Source organism: Carassius auratus, chromosome 14 (assembly GCF_003368295.1).
Source record: "Carassius auratus strain Wakin chromosome 14, ASM336829v1, whole genome shotgun sequence".
Lineage (NCBI taxonomy): Eukaryota > Metazoa > Chordata > Actinopteri > Cypriniformes > Cyprinidae > Carassius > Carassius auratus.
Genome location: NC_039256.1, coordinates 249,407 through 272,749, shown reverse-complemented (window position 1 = coordinate 272,749; position 23,343 = coordinate 249,407). Strand labels below are relative to the sequence as shown.

The 23,343-nt window shown below is 40.0% G+C and overlaps 2 protein-coding genes across 13 annotated transcripts in view; one reads left to right on the top strand and one right to left on the bottom strand.

The window, feature by feature from the left end:
- Positions 1 to 417: 417 nt before the first annotated feature.
- Positions 418 to 17,291, top strand: LOC113113353 (UDP-N-acetylglucosamine--peptide N-acetylglucosaminyltransferase 110 kDa subunit). 8 transcript variants are annotated; one of them, XM_026279477.1, is made up of 24 exons: positions 418 to 846; positions 1,717 to 1,867; positions 4,145 to 4,388; positions 5,134 to 5,202; positions 8,418 to 8,534; positions 8,618 to 8,697; positions 8,779 to 8,974; positions 9,244 to 9,291; positions 10,459 to 10,599; positions 10,709 to 10,809; positions 10,906 to 11,059; positions 11,149 to 11,250; positions 11,336 to 11,515; positions 11,658 to 11,816; positions 11,897 to 11,986; positions 12,086 to 12,211; positions 12,648 to 12,818; positions 12,900 to 13,016; positions 13,103 to 13,249; positions 13,909 to 13,956; positions 14,161 to 14,313; positions 15,252 to 15,504; positions 16,201 to 16,324; positions 16,408 to 17,291. In XM_026279477.1, the coding sequence occupies exons 1-24, from the start codon at positions 810 to 812 to the stop codon at positions 16,586 to 16,588; spliced, it is 3,189 nt and encodes a 1,062-aa protein (XP_026135262.1). In that variant the 5' UTR covers positions 418 to 809; the 3' UTR covers positions 16,589 to 17,291. The 8 variants fall into 8 exon arrangements, with proteins under 8 accessions (XP_026135262.1, XP_026135261.1, XP_026135265.1 ...); XM_026279476.1 differs by having other exon boundaries at positions 1,687 to 1,867; XM_026279480.1 differs by lacking the exon at positions 9,244 to 9,291 and having other exon boundaries at positions 16,408 to 17,285.
- LOC113113355 (plakophilin-3-like) overlaps positions 17,212 to 23,343 on the bottom strand; it is a 25,236-nt gene continuing 19,104 nt past the window's right edge. For 4 of the 5 annotated variants that reach the window (XM_026279486.1, XM_026279485.1, XM_026279488.1 and 1 more), the window contains 2 exons: positions 20,548 to 20,608; positions 19,324 to 20,312 (listed from right to left, as the gene is read on the bottom strand). In XM_026279486.1, the coding sequence (XP_026135271.1) occupies positions 19,535 to 20,312; positions 20,548 to 20,608 (839 nt within the window). In that variant the 3' untranslated portion in view covers positions 19,324 to 19,534. Of the gene's footprint in view, positions 19,271 to 19,323; positions 20,313 to 20,547; positions 20,609 to 23,343 lie in introns of those variants that run through there. The other variant, XM_026279489.1, reaches the window with a different exon arrangement.

Below are 23,343 nucleotides of genomic sequence, written 5' to 3'. Positions count from 1 at the left end.
GTCGCTTCCCTCTTTTCTTTTATATCCTCGCCCACAAATTAGTTATTATAAGGTATTGAAAAATAAAACTATAGCAATCATTCCTTGAATTATTTTGTAAAATATCTCTCAGTGTAAATTGCATTTTATTTTATTGTTTTCTAAATTTCGCATTAGAGACCTTCTTTCAGTCTGCTTCCACACTCCATCAGATCGCTGTTATGTTAAATCGAGTGGCGCTCGCGCATAAAGCCAAATACTTCTCAGAGTACACGAAAACGGATATAGACTATTAAACTTTTAGTATGTTTATGATGTATATACCTCCGTACAACCGTTCAAAATTGATTTCGCATTAATCATTTAAAAACAGTACGCAATTGTTTTCTATGGATCTACTTTTTTTATATTCCTGCTCCTCCTCTTCTAGAAAAAGTAGTTCCGGTTCCATCCGCCATTTCGGTGGAGACTGGAAAGCCATTGTTAGCTAAAAATACTGCAGTGGTCAGAGTATTGAATGTAAATTCGCTTATTTTGCTACCGATCTCGATTTAAGGTTAAACACTTTAAGTTATATATTCTCTGAGCTAGTTACGCCGAGGAAAAGCTTAATTAAAAGTGTTTTCTTGGCTCGCCAGATTCCGCAGATTTGTCCTGTAGCGTGTTAGCCTAGCAGCAGACTGTTTACCGAAGACCTCAGCGTTTCTGTCAATAACATCCGATCTTAATTTTAAAGTTTATCAAGTAAGTGTGGGACCTTTATATTGTACACCTCGTAAATCGCCACACTGTCCTCCGTCGATCAGGATTCGGTGAAGAGTGGAGGAGAGATGGCGAGCTCGGTGGGGACCGCGGCTGATAGCACAGGTAACTTAACGGTTAACGGGAACCGTGACTCGACATAAACAAACTGAGCTCCCGCTTTTATTGATGTAATGTTCAGTTTCTTTGTGACCAGTTTACTAGTTCTGTAATGCCGGCCTCTTTGCATGCGTGTCATGAGTAAACCGTCAAGTGTTTTTAAGGTATTTCTAGGCATTTGTTTATTATCATGTACGTTACGTTAGCTAATATACGTTATTAAATACGTTAGTATTTTCTTCCCTCATTCATCAAGATTAGGTGGGTAATGCAGCCAGCTGACGTTATTAGGACGGTGAGTGAGGTGTTTGTGTAAAAGGCTGCCTCTTCTGGACGGACTTTTGTAATTTAAAGTGGAGCCTTTTCTTAAATCCCGAATTATGTCTAACTCTGGAACACATCCGTATGTGTAATTTGTCTTTAGCACCTTCATATCACATCATACTCATTCATATCAAACCTCGTCTCTGTTTTTCATTTGTATTTCGATTCTTTCCTTTACATCTGAATTTGATTTTCATATATATTTTTTTATTTATTTTTTGCCAAAAGCCAATTCACTAATTATTTTAAATCCTCAAATCTATTAATTTCAGTCATTTTATATCAATAGATGCGAAGTTTTTTTTATTATAGATTTTTTTGATGGCAGTATATCACAAGTGCTGTCATCATTACATGAACCATCTGTGCTATTTTTTTTTTCAGTGACAAATTTATATACATAAAAAAATGCTTCCACATTTTAGTTTTATTTTTAGTCTTTTTTTTTATTTTCATTTGACCTCATTTCCATTTCTTCTAACATGTTGTTTTCCCCTCCTTTGGGTTGCGTTGGTGCTCCAGAACCAACCAAACGTATGCTTTCCTTCCAAGGGTTGGCAGAGCTGGCGCACCGTGAATATCAGTCTGGAGATTTTGAGGCGGCGGAGCGTCACTGTATGCAGCTGTGGAGGCAGGAGCCGGATAATACTGGTGTACTGCTGCTGCTGTCCTCCATCCACTTCCAGTGTCGCAGACTTGACAGGTGAGGTGGTCTTCATGGAGCAGGTCTGTGGGTCTGCTTCACTGCTCCTCTTGGGAACAAAGGAATGGTTTTAAAGTTCACATGAAATCAAAATTGACTATATTTACTTTGTTCGCCTAAATTGATGGTTTTGTGCTGAACAATTCATCCATGCGAGTCAATCCACACCAAAACATTTTTTGGCTTCATAATCTTTAATCAAAATCTGAAAATGCCCCTCCTCTCTGCATTGGAGGACCTTCACTGATGACGTAGGCTTGAGGAATTGGGTGTCTGCTTAATCCGTAACCACGCCCCTGACAGTAGACAAGCTGCCTGTGTGTTTGCGAGCTATTGACAGTGCGTGAAAGGAGAGATGGCGAGGAGGTGCATTTTTGGTTGTGGAACTCACAGAACACTTTTCCCTTTCCCTAAAATTCCCTCGTTACGGTCCAGATGGCTTGATTTGTTACATTGCGAGGAAGGAGGGATAACAGAGTGGTCACGAATGTGCTCGAAGCACTTCACGCGCGAATGCTTCAAAAATTGGACAGAACACGAAATGGGGTTTGTGAGATATCTGTCATTAACAGAGAACGCTGTCCTGTCAGTGTACACCATTGGTACCTCACAAAGTTTGACGGTGAGTTGAACTAGCTACAACCAAGCTCTTGAGACGTTGAACATCATACAGGGCTGCCAACATAACTTTGTCATATTATGCTTAATAAACTAAATACATGTTTATTGGGGGGGCGTGAATAAGCCATACCCACTATTTTTCTCACTTATTATTTCGTTTCTCTCGGAAATACATCACAACACTGGAGAAAAGTCGTTTGCAACTTCCGTTTCACAGGGATTTTTAGTTGGGGGTTTTGTTAAGATGTCCTCTCAGTCCTGCCTTAAGAGGCAACTATTTTTTTATGTTTGTAATGAACGTGATGACCTTTTATTAATCCATGCTCTTATGGTTACTGTATGCACGTACAGTTATTCCAAAGAATGCGTTTTGGTAATCTTTGAAAGTTTTATGAAAGCTCAATCTAGAACTAAAATCTCATTATTATGAAAATTCAGAACCTGGAACATTTCTTTAAAGGTGCTGATTGTAGGATTGACAGCTAGTGGTTGAACTAGGTATTGCAGTCCAAATGCAAAATATTGGAGAGGGTATTTGTCACCATGCCCCTCCTCCTCGGACTTGACACACGCAGGTTGCCAGATTGATGACACCAACAAGAACAAGCACACTCGACAATTGAAGGAATGAAATGTGCTGTGTTTTCTGCCATCTGGTTGGGTTGGCAATCTTTGGGTATCTCACTATTTGGTTCAAAATTAACTTTTTTTTAAACAATTACTTATTAAAAAAAAAAAGTGTTCAAGTGCCCGAAAGTGTACAGACAACAGTTGAGGATTTTTCTTTTTTCCTCCGCCTTCTTGCCGTTTGATTATTACTGATGAGATCATAGACGGGAACCGCTTTAACAGGCTGCATTCCCCCACAGATCTATTTCTATATCAGATGTTTTGTCCTGCTCTGAAAACATAACTGTGTGAACATCAATTTCATATAAAAGTATCTGAAAATGCAAGTGCATTTAAATGCAGCAGAAACTGAGCAAAATTAAATTTCACTGCAATGAAGCCCGCACATGTGGCAAATGCCAGAAATATAAACGAGCTCAGAATCGCAAACCTGAAAACTTTATAACAAAATATTGTATGTTATAAAAATATTTGCAGGAGTCTCATTTTTAATTATACCATCTTCAGATTTGAAATAGAAACTGATGAGACGTGTGACTTTCAACCCATTACTTTTTTAGATTGCTCCAGGACTGATTTCATGTATTTTTATATCAAATAAAAAATATTTAAGTATGATAAAAAAAAAAAAAATTCAAGGCACTTCAGTGTCTATAACTTTTAATATTTTTGAGCATTATCAATTCTGTTTGATAAAAAAGTAAAGCCCAAATGGTCTTCTTTCCAAAGACACCAAAATTATGTTTGTAACACACTGAAGTAGGAAACTGTTACAATTATACATTCGGTAGAGCCCTTTCAGCTGTGAGTCCCATAATGGGGGGTGCTTGCTAACAGGTTAACTTAGCATGTTTCTTAAATATCTGTAAATATATTTAGTTATTTTTATGCTTCAGTAGAGTTAAAAACTTACTTGCAGCATCTTTAAGGGAACAGTATTAAGGGGTGTGTTTGTTTGCACACGATGGGAATATGTCAGTCTCATTCTATCAATTTTCCTAATTTTCAATCTCTGATATTCTGCAGGTCTGCCCACTTTAGCACTCTGGCCATCAAGCAGAACCCCATGCTGGCCGAGGCCTACTCTAACCTGGGCAACGTTTACAAGGAACGGGGTCAACTCCAGGAGGCCATCGAGCACTACCGTCACGCGCTCCGTCTCAAACCGGACTTCATCGATGGATACATCAACCTGGCAGCAGCGTTGGTGGCCGCAGGGGACATGGAGGGAGCCGTTCAAGCATATGTGTCTGCTCTCCAGTACAATCCTGTGAGTTAAGCCTCAAAGCGTTTCAGAGAGTCACAGGGCTTTCATGCTGTGTCATACCGCTAGAAATGATCTCTCTATTTTCAGCCTTTTGATGATCTGTAATCCTGTTGTTAAAAGTATCAATGTTCACTGAGTGAAACATACAGGAGCCTTTATCAGCGGATGCCTAATATATCTGCTCGTAGATGGATCTTAGTAGCCAATCATAGACGTATCTATTGAGCACGTGAACACCGTGACCAATCAGAGCTGTAAGAATACACACAACAGCGCTCTAAATGCTGGCGGGAAATGCTAAATTTCAGTTCCGACATCGGTACTTTTGACAGACAACACTATTATGCAATATCTTTATGCAAAGTGTTTTAGAGCATAATCAATCATTGTAACCATCATTTTAAACATTATGCTTGCAAGAAGCCTAAACAATGACATTGACCCCTAAAAATGTAAGTAATCCTAAATATATTAGATAATGGAAAAGTGATCTTGATACTAATAAAACATCTTTTAACAATTAAATTAACATTCAGGATCTTTGCAGGGTTTTGAATCAGTTGTTTTAAATAGTTTGAACCTCAGTGGCTGGATAAAGGGAGCACTAAAATCATCACAGTATAGTATTTATTACAAAATATTAAATGTATTGTAAGATGTCAATACAATTGTACTATGTCAGCAAGCCCTTGTGTATTTTGAATGTACTAGTTGGTAAGTGATGATTTTTTTCTGTCTCTTGTTACAGGATCTGTATTGTGTACGCAGTGACTTGGGTAACCTGCTTAAGGCGCTTGGGCGCCTTGAAGAGGCAAAGGTATGTTTAAACATGTCGGCCCTTGCACGTTTATCTATTTTTGTTTTTGATTTAAAAATCATAGCTGTCAGACACCTAGCCATTCTTGCACTTTGGGAGTGAGTGTTAGACTTGTTTTTATTTAGTAAGTTCTTGTGAGTGCACTCAAGAGTGTGCTGCTCATTTTATTTCCCCACATCAGCAGTGTTTAACTGTCCTGCGGGTCTAGCCTCAGCATTCGACTCGAGCAGAGTGCACCCAGAGCCTCCGGGTCACCTGCATCCCACATACCTAGTCAAAAAGCAAAATCTTATTATTATTATTTTTTTTTATTCAACAAGGTTAAGACCCCTTTACCCTCAAACTAGCTTTTATTTATTTATTTTTTTTGTCCATTTGAATGACTAGGTTACAGACACTCCCATTCTGTCCTCCTCTTCTTTTTTTCCTCTCTCACTCCAATGCTTCTTTCAGTCTAAAACACTGCTTCATCCTGGCCCAGCCAGTCCCCACTTGCCCACATACAAAGGAAGAAAGGCTGGGCTCTTCTGTCTCTCACCAAACGGGGGTCTTAAAACACATGCTGCAGTTTGGCATGCCTTTCTTCCCTGTAGTCTCTTGGAGGGATTTCGCTGGCTCGGTCTTGGAGAAATAAATGGACTGATGAAGACAGTGGTCTTTGCTGTGCAAAAAATAAGATGGCTTCTAACCCTAACCATGCACCTTCTGGTCATTTGCCTTATTAGAAGCAACTGATTCCCTTTAAAAGTTAAAAAGTCATGGCCCTTTGGCTGTGAGTTTGGATTTACTTTCCCAGCATTACAATGCCCGTAAAAAATTTAGCCTTTGAGGCAGTGTGGCTATTTGAGTTTTCAGTGGGTCCTTGGGAGTTTGTCTTGATGTTATAGAGAGAGTTCTCTTCCTGTTGGTTAGAAGCCCTCTTATTTGGTGCCTCAGGGGGGCGGGGTGGGGAAGAGTACGAGGGGCCGGCGGCCCCCCACCAACTCTGTCGCTCCTAACCCCCGCGCGCTCGCTTAGGGCCTGTGGATTGTGTGCGCGTCGAACTGTCTGCCTGACCCCTCAGTCAAGCCAACAGATGCTTTGTAAGGGCTCCATAGTGCACTCGAGTAGAGCCTGTATCATTTTGACCTTTCGTGTTCCCCCCCCAGTTCAACTTCTCATCCGCCTGTCTTTAGGGCTTACAAGGGTTCGGGAGGGTTTGTGTTTTTCCAACACTGTGTGTCAGCCCTGGGCTGTGCCAGGCAGACAGATCGCTTTATGCACTCCACTGCACGCGTCAGACGCCATGATAGAAAGAGAGAATTATACTCGCGCGACACAAGCGATGACCTCTTTATTTCAGAGCTGTGGAGGCTTCTAGATGATTATGAAGTCTTTAAACCCCAGGCTTTTTTTCCATATCCATTGGCCAGGACTCAAGATGGCAGGACAGGATAAAGCAAACGAGGTATAAACCATCTAAACAAAGACCAAAAGAATCATCAATTACATTTCTTCCCCCTTGTATGTTATGATTATTAATAATATTCCCAGAGCAAATGTGATCAGTTCATTTGGGTAAGATCAAGCCAGTTGGCCTCCCTCCTTTATCTATAATTGAAAATGTGACCCAGTATTGAAAAGTTTGAACTTGTTAATATCATCTCAGAGCCTTTCTTCAATCTCGACCCCTCGTGAACATACTCTGGTTTTTGAAAGCGTACAATCCTTTCATTGCATGGGTTTAAACTGATGTTAGGTCATTTTGTATTTATTTCCCCTTTTTGGTTTTTGGTTTCATTTTACTTGTTTTGCTTTGTCAATACAAGTTTTGATATCCATATGAAATGTCTTGATTGCAAACTTTTACTAACGTTCTTGTTTTCTTATTTTGTCTCTTTTGGTTTTTCCACAACTGATATTGTTATTGAGAAGGTTTCAGGTGGGTGACAGTGTTCCTGCGTAGGTGCGGTCCGGTGGACAGGAACACTAGGGCAGCATCAGTCTTCTCCTCTTCCAGCTGCGGCCGCCCCCCCAGACAAAGTCCAAAAATATGGTAACGGGTTTGTAACAAAACAGAAAGAAAAACACCTTACTCCAATGCCTGAGTTCTTCTGTCTTGTGGCTTCCTTTGAAGAACAAAAAAGCAAGATAGAGTTAATGAAAGCGAAAGAAAAGTGTAGTGCCCAAGTAATTAAAAAGAGAAATGGATTTAATGTTGTTAGCAAATGAAATCACAGTAAGAACCCTCTAACTCTCTTACTTGTTGATAATTTTTTTCCTGTTCATTTGTATTATGATTTATTTTTTCTCCTTTATTTGGAGTTGCAGCGTTCTGCTGAGCAGATGATGCGCTGTGAGTCTACAGCGACGCAAGGGCTGCGCAGCGTCAAAACCGCGACCAAAATACACGCGCGAACGTTCTTCCCCTCCCCTCGACCTCTGGCCGGCAGGTTGCAGACCTGCACGTCCTCCCTGCTAGCATGGCACCCATCGGCTGTGCAGCCTAAAACATGACACCAAAGGCAACAACCCTTAAGTAGTGCTAACTCTCCAACAGTTAACCCCTTAAGATATGAATGGAATTGGCCGTGGGAACTCAGTCAAGTTGAAGGCCCCAGAGGGAAGAGGGTTTCATAGTTTTGTGTGTGCCAGACTGGTGGGGAGTCGAATCGCTCCAGGTCTGCAGTCTGCTCCCCGAGATGGCGTTGGCGCAGGCGAATACGGGCGCTAGCGGAAACGGCGCAAGCGGAGACCACTGTGTGGGTTGCCTGCGTGGCTTTTTGCGCTCGCATTACAGGGACCTCCACCTGCACGCCGCACTTGCATTTAAGGTTGTGTAATTTACTGAGATTATGTAACTAATGTAACTGTTAATGATCTCAAGCTGACTTCTCTGCACTCCACGTGTTTGTTTTTTAGTCTTAATTTTAATTTAAAAGTTGATTAGAAACTGCATAACTGAAGAATGTAAGTCGGAGTATAGGTGTTGGTTGGATTTGCGCAGCGTAGGAAAAGTGTGCAGCTTTGCGCAGCAGAATTTTGCGCACGCGAGCCCATGTTGTAGACTCACTTTTTGCTTTTTGTGAGAATGGATACTAACTCATTTTCTGTCTACCTTTTTGTTCTTTCTTCCTTTTTATTTGATCTTTTCTTTACTTTTACAACCCTTTCTCTATCTACTCTCTACCTCCTCTTCCTCCTGTTTTTTTTTCTTTACTGTTAACCTTTTGAAGGCTTGTTACCTGAAAGCAATTGAAACTCAGCCAAACTTTGCCGTGGCCTGGAGTAACCTGGGCTGCGTGTTCAATGCTCAGGGGGAGATCTGGCTGGCCATACATCATTTTGAGAAGGTTGGTTGCAGATGACAATCCCACTTTGTACAGTGATGATGAATGAGTATGATGTTCACATGGTCTGTTCAATGAATTTACAGGCAGTGACACTGGACCCAAACTTTTTGGATGCTTACATCAACTTGGGCAATGTTCTGAAAGAGGCTCGTATCTTTGACAGGTGAATGGTTACATCCTCTGCCATTACGTTTTGTTCCAGCCTTTTTCAGACAATCTGATACATGTGGTTTTCCCCTTACAGAGCGGTTGCTGGTTATCTGCGTGCCCTAAGCTTGAGCCCTAACCATGCTGTGGTCCATGGAAACCTGGCGTGTGTGTACTATGAGCAGGGATTGATTGACCTGGCCATTGACACCTACCGTCGTGCCATCGAGCTGCAGCCACACTTTCCTGATGCATACTGCAATCTTGCTAATGCTCTGAAGGAGAAGGGCAGTGTAAGAACCTACATTTATGTTCTTGAATTATGCCTTTGTCTTCATCTTATTGAATGTTTAGCCAGATTTATATTGAGCATTTCCATCGAAACATTTGTCTTTCTGTGGCTCTAAAAAAGTCTGTATGCTTCATTTATAGAGTTATGATATAGATCGCTCTTTCTGTTTGCTCCGTTTTTTTAAACCCTGAACTTCAAACTTATTTATGCCTCATTGTTCATTCTTGAAGTAAACTTTTGTCCGTTTGGTGAATTAATAAACTGTTTTAGACCGCTGCTCGAGTTGAACGTGACGCGTCCGGAGTGTGTGTGAAACCGGTGAGTTCTCCTACTTAGCACAGCTCTTTTATTTTGACTAGATAATCATTACGTGTTCAAGAATAGAAGCAGATAAAGTGTGAGAGTTTACATTGTGCAGGTGTAATTGTAGTGCCCTGTGATTTCCGTGATGCGGAAAACGTGGACAGAATTGCGGAATCCAGTCATAAAAACAAAATTCACTGTTAAACGCAGAATGTCACGGAATTGGTCAAATTTTGAATGAATTAATCAAAAGTAGGTCATTACACATAACTCAAATCGCGATATTGACTAGTATCTGTAACTATGTTCTGTGTGACTAAAGAATGGCGCAGATGTGTAGTTTCATTTATTGCACACATATTGAAGTGCATGTGACACTCGCTGTGATTTCAGCTTCTGTCGTCTCTCTAAATGAGGACGTAAACACAGGAACAACATCTCCAGAACTGCTCTGAGAGAGCTTTCATGAGCTTCTGAACGTTTGATTTGAGTAAAACTAGCATCATATCACATACACAGAACTGTAAAGGTACTCACGGCAACCCGTCAAAATAAAAGTCCAGTCTGTTGTTCAGTAGAATGAACAGAAGCGTACTACTACTACTGAAATGAAACAAACATTATTTGATTAAGGAATAATCACACAACATTTCTTCCATGTTTTCTGTTTTATAGTAAATCCCCTTTGTTTGCAAAAAAAAGTTAACAAGGTGGAAATAACAGAATTTAGAAAAAAATAAAATGGATTTTGTGGTAATTTCAACATTTACTATTATTATTACTTTTATTATTAGTACTACTGCTAGTATGAATCAGTACGTTTTTTTTTTTTTTTTTTTTTTTTTTTTTTAATAAAGCACTTTTTTTGTTAGGCATGCATTTTAAAAACTATCCGTTAATTAATCTGTATCGGCCAGTGTGATCCAACCTAGCTATCCGTATCGGCAAAATCCACTATCGTCATTACCCTACGGTGTGTTCACATGAATGCAATTTTACAGACAAAAAAGAACCCTGCCACCCACCACAACTTCATACTGTTGGGAAGTCTTTTGCCCTTGCAAGAAATTCCCAACCTCATGAATTCCTGTTGAAATGGCTGGGTTTTGCCTGTTAAAATTCACTGGACAACCATTAGAATCAAGAGCTTTATTGGCTGCTAACTTGCATGTTTACATCTAGGTTTCTGAAGCTGAGGAGTGTTACAACACTGCGCTGCGTCTGTGCCCGACTCACGCCGACTCCCTAAACAATCTGGCCAACATCAAGCGCGAGCAGGGCAACATTGAGGAGGCTGTGCAGCTCTACAGGAAAGCACTGGAGGTGAGGGGACCGATGACGTCTGCTGAAAATCCATATACATGTTTAACAAAACTTTCAAGTGAGAGATTTAGAATCCTGCCATTAAATTTTGGTTTTATTTGTTGGAAAGGTATTCCCTGAATTTGCTGCTGCCCATTCAAACCTTGCCAGTGTCCTGCAGCAGCAGGGGAAACTTCAGGAAGCGCTCATGCACTATAAGGAGGCAATCAGGTGTGTTCTTGTTTCTGGCTCTGCAGTCTGATGCAGTCATTTTGTGTTGGTGTCTTTCAAAGTCTCACTGTGTGTTTCTTGTCAACCATTGAGCAGAATCAGCCCCACATTTGCTGATGCTTACTCTAACATGGGCAACACTCTGAAAGAGATGCAGGATGTTCAGGGAGCGCTGCAGTGCTACACTCGAGCCATTCAGATCAACCCCGCTTTTGCAGATGCTCACAGTAACTTGGCTTCGATACACAAGGTATGAATCCAGAGACCTGGAGAATTCACTTCCTTTCAGTTGGTTTCAGTGTTAATTTGGATTCAAATGACATCGCTCTCCTCTTGAAGGATTCTGGGAACATTCCTGAAGCGATTGCATCTTACCGCACCGCCCTGAAGCTCAAGCCTGACTTCCCTGATGCTTACTGTAACCTGGCTCACTGTCTGCAGGTACATTAATGTCTTGAATGTGTGTGCTTTCGCTGCACACTCTGGTGGGAATCTCTGTGTGATGTCATTGTGCTGTGGTCCTCAGATTGTTTGTGACTGGACTGACTACGATGAGCGCATGAAGAAGCTGGTGAGCATTGTGGCTGATCAGCTGGAGAAGAACCGCCTGCCATCCGTGCATCCCCATCACAGCATGCTCTATCCCCTCTCTCACGGTTTCCGCAAAGCGATTGCAGAGAGACATGGCAACTTGTGTCTGGATAAGGTGTGTGTGTTACCTTAAACATGTTTATACAGGCCCATTCTGCTACATTTTCTGAATTATACCTTGGTTTCGGTCAAAAAAAAGTAGTTCCTATACCTATTTAGTTCATAAGCTACAGCATAATACTTTGCTTGTTCTGTAGATCAATGCTCTTCATAAGCCTGCCTTTGAGCATCCAAAGGACTTGAAGGCCAGTGGAGGCCGTTTGCGTGTGGGTTACATTAGCTCTGATTTTGGCAACCATCCCACGTCCCACCTGATGCAGTCCATCCCTGGCATGCACAACTCTGAGAAGTTCGAGGTGATGAGACCGTAATGCAGTAGTTATCGTGTAATAGATCGTGGTGAGCTGGTGATTTCATACTGTTATATTGTTCACAGGTGTTTTGCTACGCTCTGAGCCCTGATGACAGCACCAACTTCAGAGTTAAAGTCATGGCGGAGGCTAATCACTTCATTGACCTCTCACAGGTGAGTATACATGTACATAACACAAGCTTATTTTAGGAATATCGTCTTCCTCCTCCATTTGGAGGTCTGTCTTGGTTTCATCGTGTCCTGTGCTCATAGATCCCCTGCAATGGAAAAGCAGCAGACAGGATCCAGCAAGATGGAGTCCACATCCTGGTCAACATGAATGGCTATACTAAAGGAGCACGCAATGAGCTGTTCGCCTTGCGCCCTGCACCCATTCAGGTTGGAACTTGTTTGTTTAGTTTTATTTTGCCTATTTTTACCCAGTAGCTGATAAATCATGTAAACATGCGTTAAAGGAGAGACCTGGGCCTTATTTAGGAATGTAAGTTCAGGAAACCATTAATGATGTTTCTCTTACAGTTATAAATAAGGACTGTCTTGCACCTGGGCTTGGAATAGTATAGAGACAGAAACAGGTGGAACAGTAGCAGTGCATGTTATAATTACAATTAAAATAGCTGTTTTCTGTTGATGCAAAGCTGGATTTTCAGCAGCCATTACTCCGGGATTTATTATCACATGACCCTTAAAAAAATAATTATAAATAATGCTGACTTTGTGTTCAAGATATCGTACTGGGCCGGAACTTTTAAATGGTACTTCAGATAATATATAAAGATCTAGTTGAATAATTTATTTTTCCAATCTACCCTAGGCCATGTGGCTTGGATACCCAGGCACCAGTGGAGCACCGTTCATGGACTACATCATCACTGATAAAGAGACGTCTCCTTTTGAGGTCGCAGAGCAGTACTCTGAGAAACTGGCCTACATGCCGAACACTTTCTTCATTGGAGATCATGCCAACATGTTCCCTCACCTCAAGGTTAGATTGAGTCTCTAATCACATTTTTAAAAAAAATCTGTAACCGAGAATGAGGCTCATGGTTTTCTTTTTACCCAATAGAAAAAAGCGGTGATAGACTTCAAGTCAAATGGCCATATTTTCGACAACCGCATTGTACTGAATGGCATCGATCTGAAAGCCTTCCTGGAAAGCCTGCCGGATATCAAAATTGTGAAGGTTCGTGAAGAAATCACTGCTTTAATACGTTCCATTACCCTGTTAACAGAGATGCTAATGTTTCTTTCTCATTCCTCTACGTTCAGATGGAATGTGATGGTCAAGAGTCAGCTGACATGCCCATCATCCCCATGAACACGGCCGCTGAGGCCATCATTAACATGATCAACCAGGGCCAGATCCAGGTCACCATCAACGGCTTCACGGTCAGCAACGGCCTGGCCACAACTCAGGTACGGCCCATCGCAGGCCCTCAGTGTTGATCTGACTTCACTGCAATTTCACTAACTTCACTGCTTTGAAAGTTGGGTTCTCATCAGGATTTAGTCCTGTCCATCTTTCGTAGCACGACGGATCGGTGGGTAGTTGACCTCATTTACATGCACGTCATATTTATGATTAAACCCTCATTCTGAAAAAGAGGGTTACATGAACACTGTTTTTGATTTCTTTTAATTTAGTTTGGGGAAGTGCATGTATAAATGGATATATTTCGTTGAATAATTGGTTTACAAGATACAATTCAGACATATGCAAGCTGTTTTAATTGTTTCTAGTAACTGGAAATATTAGGTTAAAGTGAATCACGCTCATAATCAATTTCTGATCAAAGATCAAATTCTGAATATTGTCTTCTGTTGTCAGCGGCACCTCTGTCATGGCCGAATTGACAACGTGTAATTATGGAGTTTAGCGGTGTGAAGGTTGATCTTGGCTGTCTTTGCTTTTGTGCCATTTGTATTTTCAGATGAGGGACTTAATTTTTTGGTGCTGTGAAGCGATTCTAATGACCTCCGATCAGTTTCCTCCTTTGATCATCTCGCAGATCTGTCAAAAAGACAATTTGATAGTCGGCAGAGTCAGAATATTACCACATGTTGTTGTTTTTCAGATGTTTACAGTGGAGGAGGTTATAGTATCTGGGACTGTAGCCTTGCAGGTATGGCACACACAAACTGGCTGAGACAGGATGTGTAATAGCCATTTTTGCCTACACTTGGGCCTTCACACTGCTGTAGGTGGCACAAACTTGGTGGAAGAGAAGTTAAAAGGCTTCTAGGGATGGGCGACAGTTTTAAGGCACTTGCTTGTCTTTTCAGTACCTTAACTATTGACTCATCTGTTATTTAATCTTTTCATTTAGATCAACAACAAGGCCGCAACAGGAGAAGAAGTTCCCAGAACAATCGTGGTGACCACCCGCTCGCAGTATGGTCTCCCTGAAGACTCGATTGTGTATTGCAACTTCAACCAGCTCTATAAGATTGACCCTCCCACCCTGCAGATGTGGGCCAATGTAAGATTGGCTTTAAAACGTATTTTATTTACTTGATTTGAACAAACCCATGTATCTGTCAGAGGTCTGCCGGATGATGATGATTATGTGGTGATGTCTGGGTAACGCAGAGAAAGAGTACACACAGTTCATTTACATAAACTACTGACATTATAGTAGTACAAAGTAGGGATGGGCGTTTTCCGGAAATCACATTCGAATATTTGAGCTCACAAAAAACAAATATTCGTTTATTTAAATTAAGTTTAATCAGACGTTATTTTTCAGCAACATTTATTGTTTCCGTCATTTTGAACAAGCTTACACACAATAAGCTTGAACATTACACATCATGTTTTGTAGCTGAAAACCTTTAACAATGCGTGCAAACAAACAAAAGTACTGATTAAAAGCAAAAAAAAAAAAGAAAAGTGAGCAAAGAAAAAACGTAAAGCAGGCTGCAGCAATTAGGCTATTGTAGAACGTAGCCTACACTTAACTTTGAAACTTTTAAACTGTCAGCAAATCTTTTTTGCTTTTTTTTCTATTGTTTTACATGTTCTTGTTAAGAAATACGGGCATGTAAACATGATCGGGGGAAAGTCGGCTTCTTAGTCTGTTTACAATAAGGCCGACCGCGGAGAAAACACGCTTTGACTGCACAGACGTTGGTGGGACTCACAAATAGCTGTGTATGCTGTGATCATAGCTGTGTATGGATTGCCATTTTTAAATAAATTTAATGGCAGAGCTACTGAAAGCGATTTTCAAATCCATTTATCCTTTGCTGAAATTTCCCCGTCTTCATGGAGAGAGCGCGTCATTGTTGCTGGCTAACAGACGAAACAATTGCATTGGTCCCCATTGACGTCTTAAGTCATTTATTTTTAAATCAATTCATTGAAAGTAACAACATGTCCTCATTGTGAAACTGATGGTCTGTGCTGTCGGTTGTGTAGATCCTGAAGCGTGTGCCCAACAGTGTGCTTTGGCTGCTGCGCTTCCCAGCCGTGGGTGAGCCCAATATCCAACAGTACGCTCAGAACCTGGGCCTGCCTGCCTCCCGCATCATCTTCTCCCCCGTGGCTCCTAAAGAGGAGCATGTGAGACGTGGACAGCTGGCTGATGTGTGCCTGGACACGCCGCTCTGTAACGGACACACCACAGGCATGGATGTGCTGTGGGCTGGTACCCCCATGGTTACTATGCCAGGTAATACAAGCTAGGATTCAGTGCTGGGTCGATTACTGTAGTCTGTTACTGGTTCTGAATTACATGGTGCACACTGTAGAGACAGATAGTAGGTAATATATTCGGACCACTTTTTACCAAACTCGTTTATCACATTGATTTAAATAGAATGATCTTGTCCTATATTGATATAAAAATATGAAGAGAAAGAAAATGCATTCCATTCTGGCTTCATGAGTTTAATGGATAGCTGATGATTAAAAAACACTAAACCCCAAAAAAAAAGAAAAATTTAGTTTGCATGTAATGCATCCATTAAGCAACATAAGAACAGTAAACAAGAAAATGTGTCGCTTAATTGTTAATTAATTCAGTGCATCACTTATCAACTTGTTTCGTATTAGTGTGATTTGTAAGCATAACTGTTGGTATTGTTCTGGTTAGTGGTTTGTTCAGAAAATATAAAACGTTATCCTTGTCCAGTGTTTGCGCTATTTATCTCCAGAAGCTATGATCACTTAAAATTTTTTTTTTTTTTTTTTTACTGAAGTAATATCCATTAAAAGAGAAACCCAGGTCTTCATTACAACTCTCAAAAACTTTAAGAAACCATAATAATAATACACTTTATTAAAACAATATTTGTTAAGGAATAGCTTACCAGTTTTTATCCATGATGATAATTTTACTAGCCAGTAAACACTGTGTTTTCTGTAGGAGAGACGCTGGCTTCTCGTGTGGCTGCCTCTCAGCTCACATGTCTTGGCTGTCCTGAGCTCATCGCCCAGAGTCGTCAGGAGTATGAAGATGTGGCTGTGAAGCTGGGAACTGAGATGGAATTGTAAGTTGTTCTTGTAATTTTCCACTTTCAAATCAAGACATGTTTAAGATCTTTGAAACCCGTTCTTCCTTGGTTCCGCTCAGCCTGAAGAAGGTCCGCGCCCGCGTGTGGAAGCAGCGCATCTGCAGCCCGCTATTCAACACCAAACAGTACACCATGGACCTGGAGAGACTCTACCTGCAGATGTGGGAGCATTACTCCGCTGGAGGAAAGCCTGACCACATGGTCAAAATGCAGTCTCTGGAGAGCAGCGAGAGCACCTAAGCTAAGCTTGTCCTTGCATGTCCCCCCGACCCCCCCCATGTCCTCCAGTATGTGACTGTCACAGACTCTATGGGTGAGCACCGTGACTATGATCATGAGCCAGAGTGGACAGCAGGATGCACAAAGCTGCTCCACTGGGACTCCTCCCCCTTTTCCATTGATGTTGGTTGGCTCCACTTTCGTTGTTTATTGATCTGCTTCTAAGGGACTTTTCTGTGATTGAAGTGGATTTTATGGGGAAAAGTGAAGGAGCAGTCTTAAGATAATTCAGAAAATATAAATGTTATCACGCATAGGGGCTTTTTTTTGTTGTTGGGTTATGTGCTTCTTGACCTATTTTAGCTTTATCATCATGATTTCAATCTGGGTGATGGATACACAGCTCAGATCACCCATCTTTTCCAAATCTGAATGCCAACATTTCCGTATGCTAACAATGAGTGAAAATTCCTCTCTTTTAAAAACATGCTATGTGAACGTGCTGAGCAGAGGAGTGTCTTATGACACCATTACAGAAGGCTTCCAAATGGCCTTTTTTATGATTTTTACCAGGAAAGGTCTAGGTAAGTATGCTAAGCTGTTTTGGTTTTGTGCACTGTCTTCCTATTCACTCTTTTTATTTATACACTGTCAGTGTCATTTCTGTAAGGCTCTTTACATGAACTGAAATAAAGAGATGTGGCAAACCATAAAGAGAGTTGCACATACTTGGCTGCAGTTCTTTTTCATTTATTCTTCCATTGCTTTTAGGAGTGAATGCATACTGGTTGTTGTGATCTGCAGGGTGTCTTGTTGATGACTGAGCTGTGATGTGCACCCATTGTAAATTTAACCACTGTTCAGTTTAATAAAGAAATTATGAGTCCATTTGTCCTATTATTGAAAAGAGCACCTGCCATCCAGTGTATACAGAATCACTGATCATACTGAGCTCTATCCACATCACATTAATTCCAGTGTAGACGGTGTAAGATTTTTTTATTTTTGTTTCTCTTTTTATGAAATGAGATTTAATGGGGAGACTCTGGGTTTTCAATTAGTGGGTGAAAGTTCACTCAGGTTTGTCAGATTCTTTTATCTTAAGTGACACTGGATTTAAAAAAATATATGATCTATCTTGATTTGGAAAGCATCTGCTGTGTACAAACATGTTTTCAAGGTGTCGGTTTTACATTCTGTATAATATCTATATAATAAACATCTTAAAGACATCTAATAAATGTTTATGACTTCTGATGGAAAACATCTTGCAGATGTAAATGCAGACTTCAAATAGAAGTCTCTTTTTGATGTACTTGTGTTATCAGGGAAACTAATTTTGGTACATTTTGAGGCACATTTTCTTTAAAATACTCGAAATATTCTTGCTACTGGTGTTCCTCAAGGCTCAGTGCTTGGACCACTTCTCTTCTCCATCTACATTAGGATCTGTCATTGAGAACCATGGCTTTTCTTATCACTGCTATCTCTACTTCACATTCCAACCAGATGATCCGACGGTAGCTGCTCGCATTTCAGCCTGTCTGAGCGACATTTCTAGCTATATGAATGACCATCACCTTCAGCTCAACCTTACCAAGACACAACTGCTGGTAGTTCCAGCAAACCCATCGTTTCATCACAACTTCTCAATACAGTGGGGTTCGTCAACCATAACTCCTTCCAGGACAGCCAGAAACCTAGTTGTGATCAATCATCATTTGAGCTTCACAGATCATATTGCTACAACAGATTTTTCTGCAGATTTAGATTTAGACCCTTCCTTTCAGAGCAAGCCACACAACTTTCCCAAGTTCATGTTCTCTCCAGACTGAACTATTGTAATGCTCTCTTGGCGGGATTTCCTGCATGTTTTGTCAAGCCTCTTCTGCTAATGCAGAATGCAGCAGTGAGAGTGGTCTTCAATGAGCCAAAAAAAAGCTCATGTTACTCCTCTCCTCATCAGGTTACACTGACTACCAGTAGCCGCTCGCATCAAATTCAAGGAACTGATGCCTGCATACAAAATGACAACTGGTGCTGCACCAACTCACTAGTTCTTGTGCGCCCTCCAGAAGCCATCCCAAGGAGGTTTAAAATCACTATCACAGACCTTTTCCTAGACTTTTCCCAACTGGGGGAATGACCTCCCTGTCTCAATCCGAACAGCTGAGTGTTTAGCAATTTTCAAAAATACATCTAAGGACACCCCTTTTTCTCCAGCACCTGACCAATTAATACTAGCACTTAAATATTCTGTTCTATTATGTTTTGGTTTAATAGTGATAAAAAATGAGTGGGTGGATTTTTATAATTCTAGTGTGGTGCTGTTCACACACTGCCAACATATTTATGTCCAAACACCATGTAAAAGTGCATTTTGCATAATAGGTGGTCTTTATAAAACAACAGATTCCAAAAGAGCAGATTTCAATTGGCTCAGGATGTTAGAATTCAATGTACTGCAATGGTTCCAAGCAATGATGTACATTTGAGCAACAGAAAAAAAGGAAGTTAAGCAAAGGGCCTGCAAGTTGGCATAAAATCTGGAATGCAGCGTTTATTAGATAATAGGTTAAACAATGTTGGGCAGTTTGTCAGGAACAGTAATAGCAGCAGCTGCAGGAATCACAGCACTAGTGGGTTTGTTTTTGGCCCCGTTCACGTTTGGTGTTTCGTTGGCGGTTTCAGGTGCTGGAGTAGCTGCAAGATACAGCATGTACCATCACTTACATAAAGCAGAAAAAAGACAATTATACATTTGTGTACATTTTATTATGTTTTGTTATGAAAGTGCTAAATAAATACACAAAATAACTTCTAAAAATAAAACTGTATTTCTAACTTTTGGCAATGTTAACAATATTGTTGTAGGACAATGAAATGTTCAAATCCTTCAAAACTGTCATATGTGGATCCAGTTACAAGTTACGTCTCAGCAGTTCATACTTTTTCATTTCGTCAGGTTCAACTCAATCGATCTGATATTCTGTCAGCTGTTTGGTTGATTTCTTTCACTCCGTTTTTTAGCTCACTAATTCCTTTCTGCATATCATTAATGAATTTCTCTGCTTTCTCCTTGAACTCTCTTTTATTTATTTGCTCGCGTGTGGGTTTTGCAGGTTTGTCATGTTGCCTCTTGTCATCTTCGATAATCTCTTTGAGGATATCAGGCACAGAACTAATGTTGGCGATCATTTCTGAAAGCTTTCCAGACAAATGCACTATTTTAGACAGCCGGTCACCCATTTTAATACTGTCATGTTCCCGAAAGAGCCTTTTTTCAAAGCAGTAGGTAAAATGTTCACTCAATGCCTGGGTTCTGTGGTCTAATAGTGAAGGGTCTCTCAATATTTCCTCGGTATGTTGACAGAATTTTTCCAGCATGTCAATAGTGTTGTTAATTGTATCCTGAAATCCCTTAATTTCATCTTTAATGGTGTGTTTTGAGATCTCCCGCTGTATTTTCCTGTCAAGCCGATAAGCAACACCTAATACAGCAACTATAGCCGTAGCTGCAAAAGATAATTGAGAAACCTCTACATCAATGGCCAAAACTGATAATGCCAACAACACCATCATGATTCCTCCAATTATTGCTCCATGGAGAACATAAATAGCAAGGCTGTAACCATTGTTAAACTCATTGATGAGATCACTTATTTTCTCTATACGTTTGTTGCATTCTGGGAAAAATTTATTTTGAAGTCTAGTAAATTCTTCTTTGAGATGAATAACACTTGATCTAAAGGGGAAAAAAAGAATATCAGGGCATGTACATTCTGTAATACAAATTTATATATAGTCAAGGTGTATATTAACTGATGAAAAGTTTCTGTAGTTTGATATGCTATATGAAAATGCTATATACAGAATACTACATATAACTTACATATATAGTTATTAATAACTATGCAAGTTTGTATTAATCCTCTGCATCAAGTGAAAACCCATATAAAAAAATATAAACAATCTCTTACGACATGTTAATCGGTTTATCCATGCTTCTCTGATGGTGATCTCTCGGTGAAGTCATTGTTGCTGTGATTAAACAACACAAGGCATTATTTATCATATGTTATGTCAAAGGACCACATTGCAAATATCATATCTGCAAGATCATCATGCAAACAGTCAAACCTGGCTAAGTTCAGTTTTCAGTCAAGGAGGTGTTTATAAGATTCAGAATGATAAAAACACACTCATGATGCAGACTGTAATCATGTCACACTGTGTTCATTCAGTTACGCCAGAACTGAGCTGACAGAAAACAAGATCAAACTAACTGCACCGGCACTGTCAGATGAGAACAACACCTGAACCGATCTGAGTTATTCTCCTGTTTCCTGAAACTGCTTCAAAGCAGTGAGTTTAACTTAGCTTGCAATAAAAACAACAACAACAACAATAATAATAATGATAATAACATTGATAATAATAATAATAATAAGTCTGGACAACATTTTTAATTCTTACATTGCAAAGCCGTTATATTATCATTAAAGAGTCATTTGCTCATGCATTTTTATTTTACATAGTACAATAGTAATGTGGCGAACCTGTGAAATGTGAAAACCTCTTCGTACGTCATGTCTGGAGTCATTTAATGTCCTAAAAGGACACTGGACCTCTTTACCATGAATGAAAAAGTCTTTAATTGAAGGATGTTCTATATGTTTTAAACATACAGTAAAACTGAATAAAAATAAAAAGCAACATCAGCTTTATTTAAGGAAGAGGAGACTCAGTGTGCATGGCAGATCTTGATTTACTGAAAATCTTTTCAAAGATCATTCAATAGATGATCAGATAGATGATCACAATAATAGATAAAGGCAGCAAAGGGGTCTTTCCTGCCAGTTTCCTCGTGAATTTGTGTAACATGCATCCATACCGGAAAACTCATTGTGTCCGCTTTAGAGGAGTAAACTGCTCTGTATAAATAGATGGCTTAGAACACAAATCTATTTCCCATGGGCAACAGATGGTTCGCTTCTTCAAGGAATCAAAATCTGATTAAACAGCACACAGCGGGCGTATATAGCATACGTAAGTATTGGTGGTGCAAAGCGCTATTGGCCAATAAATTGTCATAATGGTATAAGGGCTTCAGACATTCATCACAGAGGTGTTCCCAAAGCAATGCCATCGTCACAGCATTGAAATGAACCTATGAAAGGGAACTGCTTTCAATGAAGAGTGTAAAAAGTGAAAGTCATGACATTTGCCAAGTATGGTTACCCATACTCAAAATTGGTGCTTTGCATTTAACCCATCCAAGTGCACACACACAGCAGTGAGAAGTGAACACACCATGAACACACACCCGGAGCAGTGGGCAGATATAGATCCAGCGCATCATTGCTTAGAACAGGGCTATTCAATAAGTTCATTTTAGGGCCAGATTATCGAATTGAAAATTTGAAGGGGGCCAGGTAGGGGCGGTCATCCGTATGTCTTTTTTTATTTGTATATTAATATATTTATGTTATCATCATTTTACATTGAAACTCCAAATTAATGAACAAATAACAAAGATGGTACATTTTAAATACAGTTTAATGGCATCTTTTTACCAAGTAGCGTACAGTTAATGAAGGCCAGTATCATTGATACCAGTAATGTTAATGATATCTCTCTTAAATTCATTTTCCCTCAATTTTAGCCAATAATTATGGCCTTTCAACATTACAGTATAACTGAAAGCCAACTTTAAGTGACAACTTTAAGTTGAACTGAACAAAGTCTTCACATAAACTAAATTGTATATGTATAAATTATAAAATTAACATGAATCTTTATTCAAGCTACAAAAGTTAATTGCCGACTAGAGCAGTGGGAGTGATTTCTCCTTTTTCTTTAGTTGTTTGATTTACATCAATGACAGACTTCATCAGGTTTCACTTTAAAGAGCGCTATCTCTTTAAAATTTGGTGCAAATGATCTGACACACACATTCGCTTTTCTAGTAACATGCTACGGTCATTTAGGACTCGTTTAAGACCATGCTTACAAGGTAACTTGACATAACTGCACATTTTAACATAATTGTGTGAGTTTTTGTCTGCTGAAGCGGCTCAATCGAACACGCAGCCTTACAAACTCCATTTGACAATCAACTTTATTTTATTTTCAACAGTGTCTGTGCTATTTCTCGCTAGAAGATATGACCGAAAGCATGGTCATTACACCCATTTAAAGTTGCGGATATCTCATAGTCCTGTCACATGAGCGTCTTCCTTTTCTTTTTTGGGTGTGAAACAATGGCCCGGGCCAGTGTTACCACCAAGTTGACAAACTAATTAGAGCAAAAACTATTTCAGGCATGTGTATGACTCTTGCCCCGGGCCGGATGAAGATGATTGGCGGGCCAGATTAGGCCTGCGGGCTGCCAATTGAATAGCCCTGATTTAGTATAAAATTAAATATTGTGTGCCTTAATTAGGAAAGTTAAAAGTGACATGACATACAGCCAAGTATGGTGACCCATAATCAGAATTCGTGCTCTGCAGTTAACCCATCCAAAGTGCATACACACACCGTGAACACACACCGGAAGCAGTGGGCAGCCATTTATGCTTATTTATTTGTTATTTATTATGCTTCTTCTGTTAAGAAGGATTTATTTTAAACACTCGACAGACATTATGGAGTTTTAAATGTGGTATTTTCACGTGCTCTCAGATGGATCCGCATTTACTACTGGAGATGTCCAAATCAGGTTTTTATCTACCGATATCGAGTCCCGATCCGATATTTCTATAATACATTAAAAA

Excerpts from the sequence above, each read along its gene's own strand:
- LOC113113353 (XM_026279476.1), top strand. The coding sequence starts at position 810 with ATGGCGAGCTCGGTGGGGACCGCGGCTGATAGCACAG. Across the intron at positions 10,810-10,905 it reads CACTATAAGGAGGCAATCAG|AATCAGCCCCACATTTGCTG; the intron begins GTGTGTTCTTGT and ends ACCATTGAGCAG. Across the intron at positions 11,251-11,335 it reads ACCTGGCTCACTGTCTGCAG|ATTGTTTGTGACTGGACTGA; the intron begins GTACATTAATGT and ends TGTGGTCCTCAG.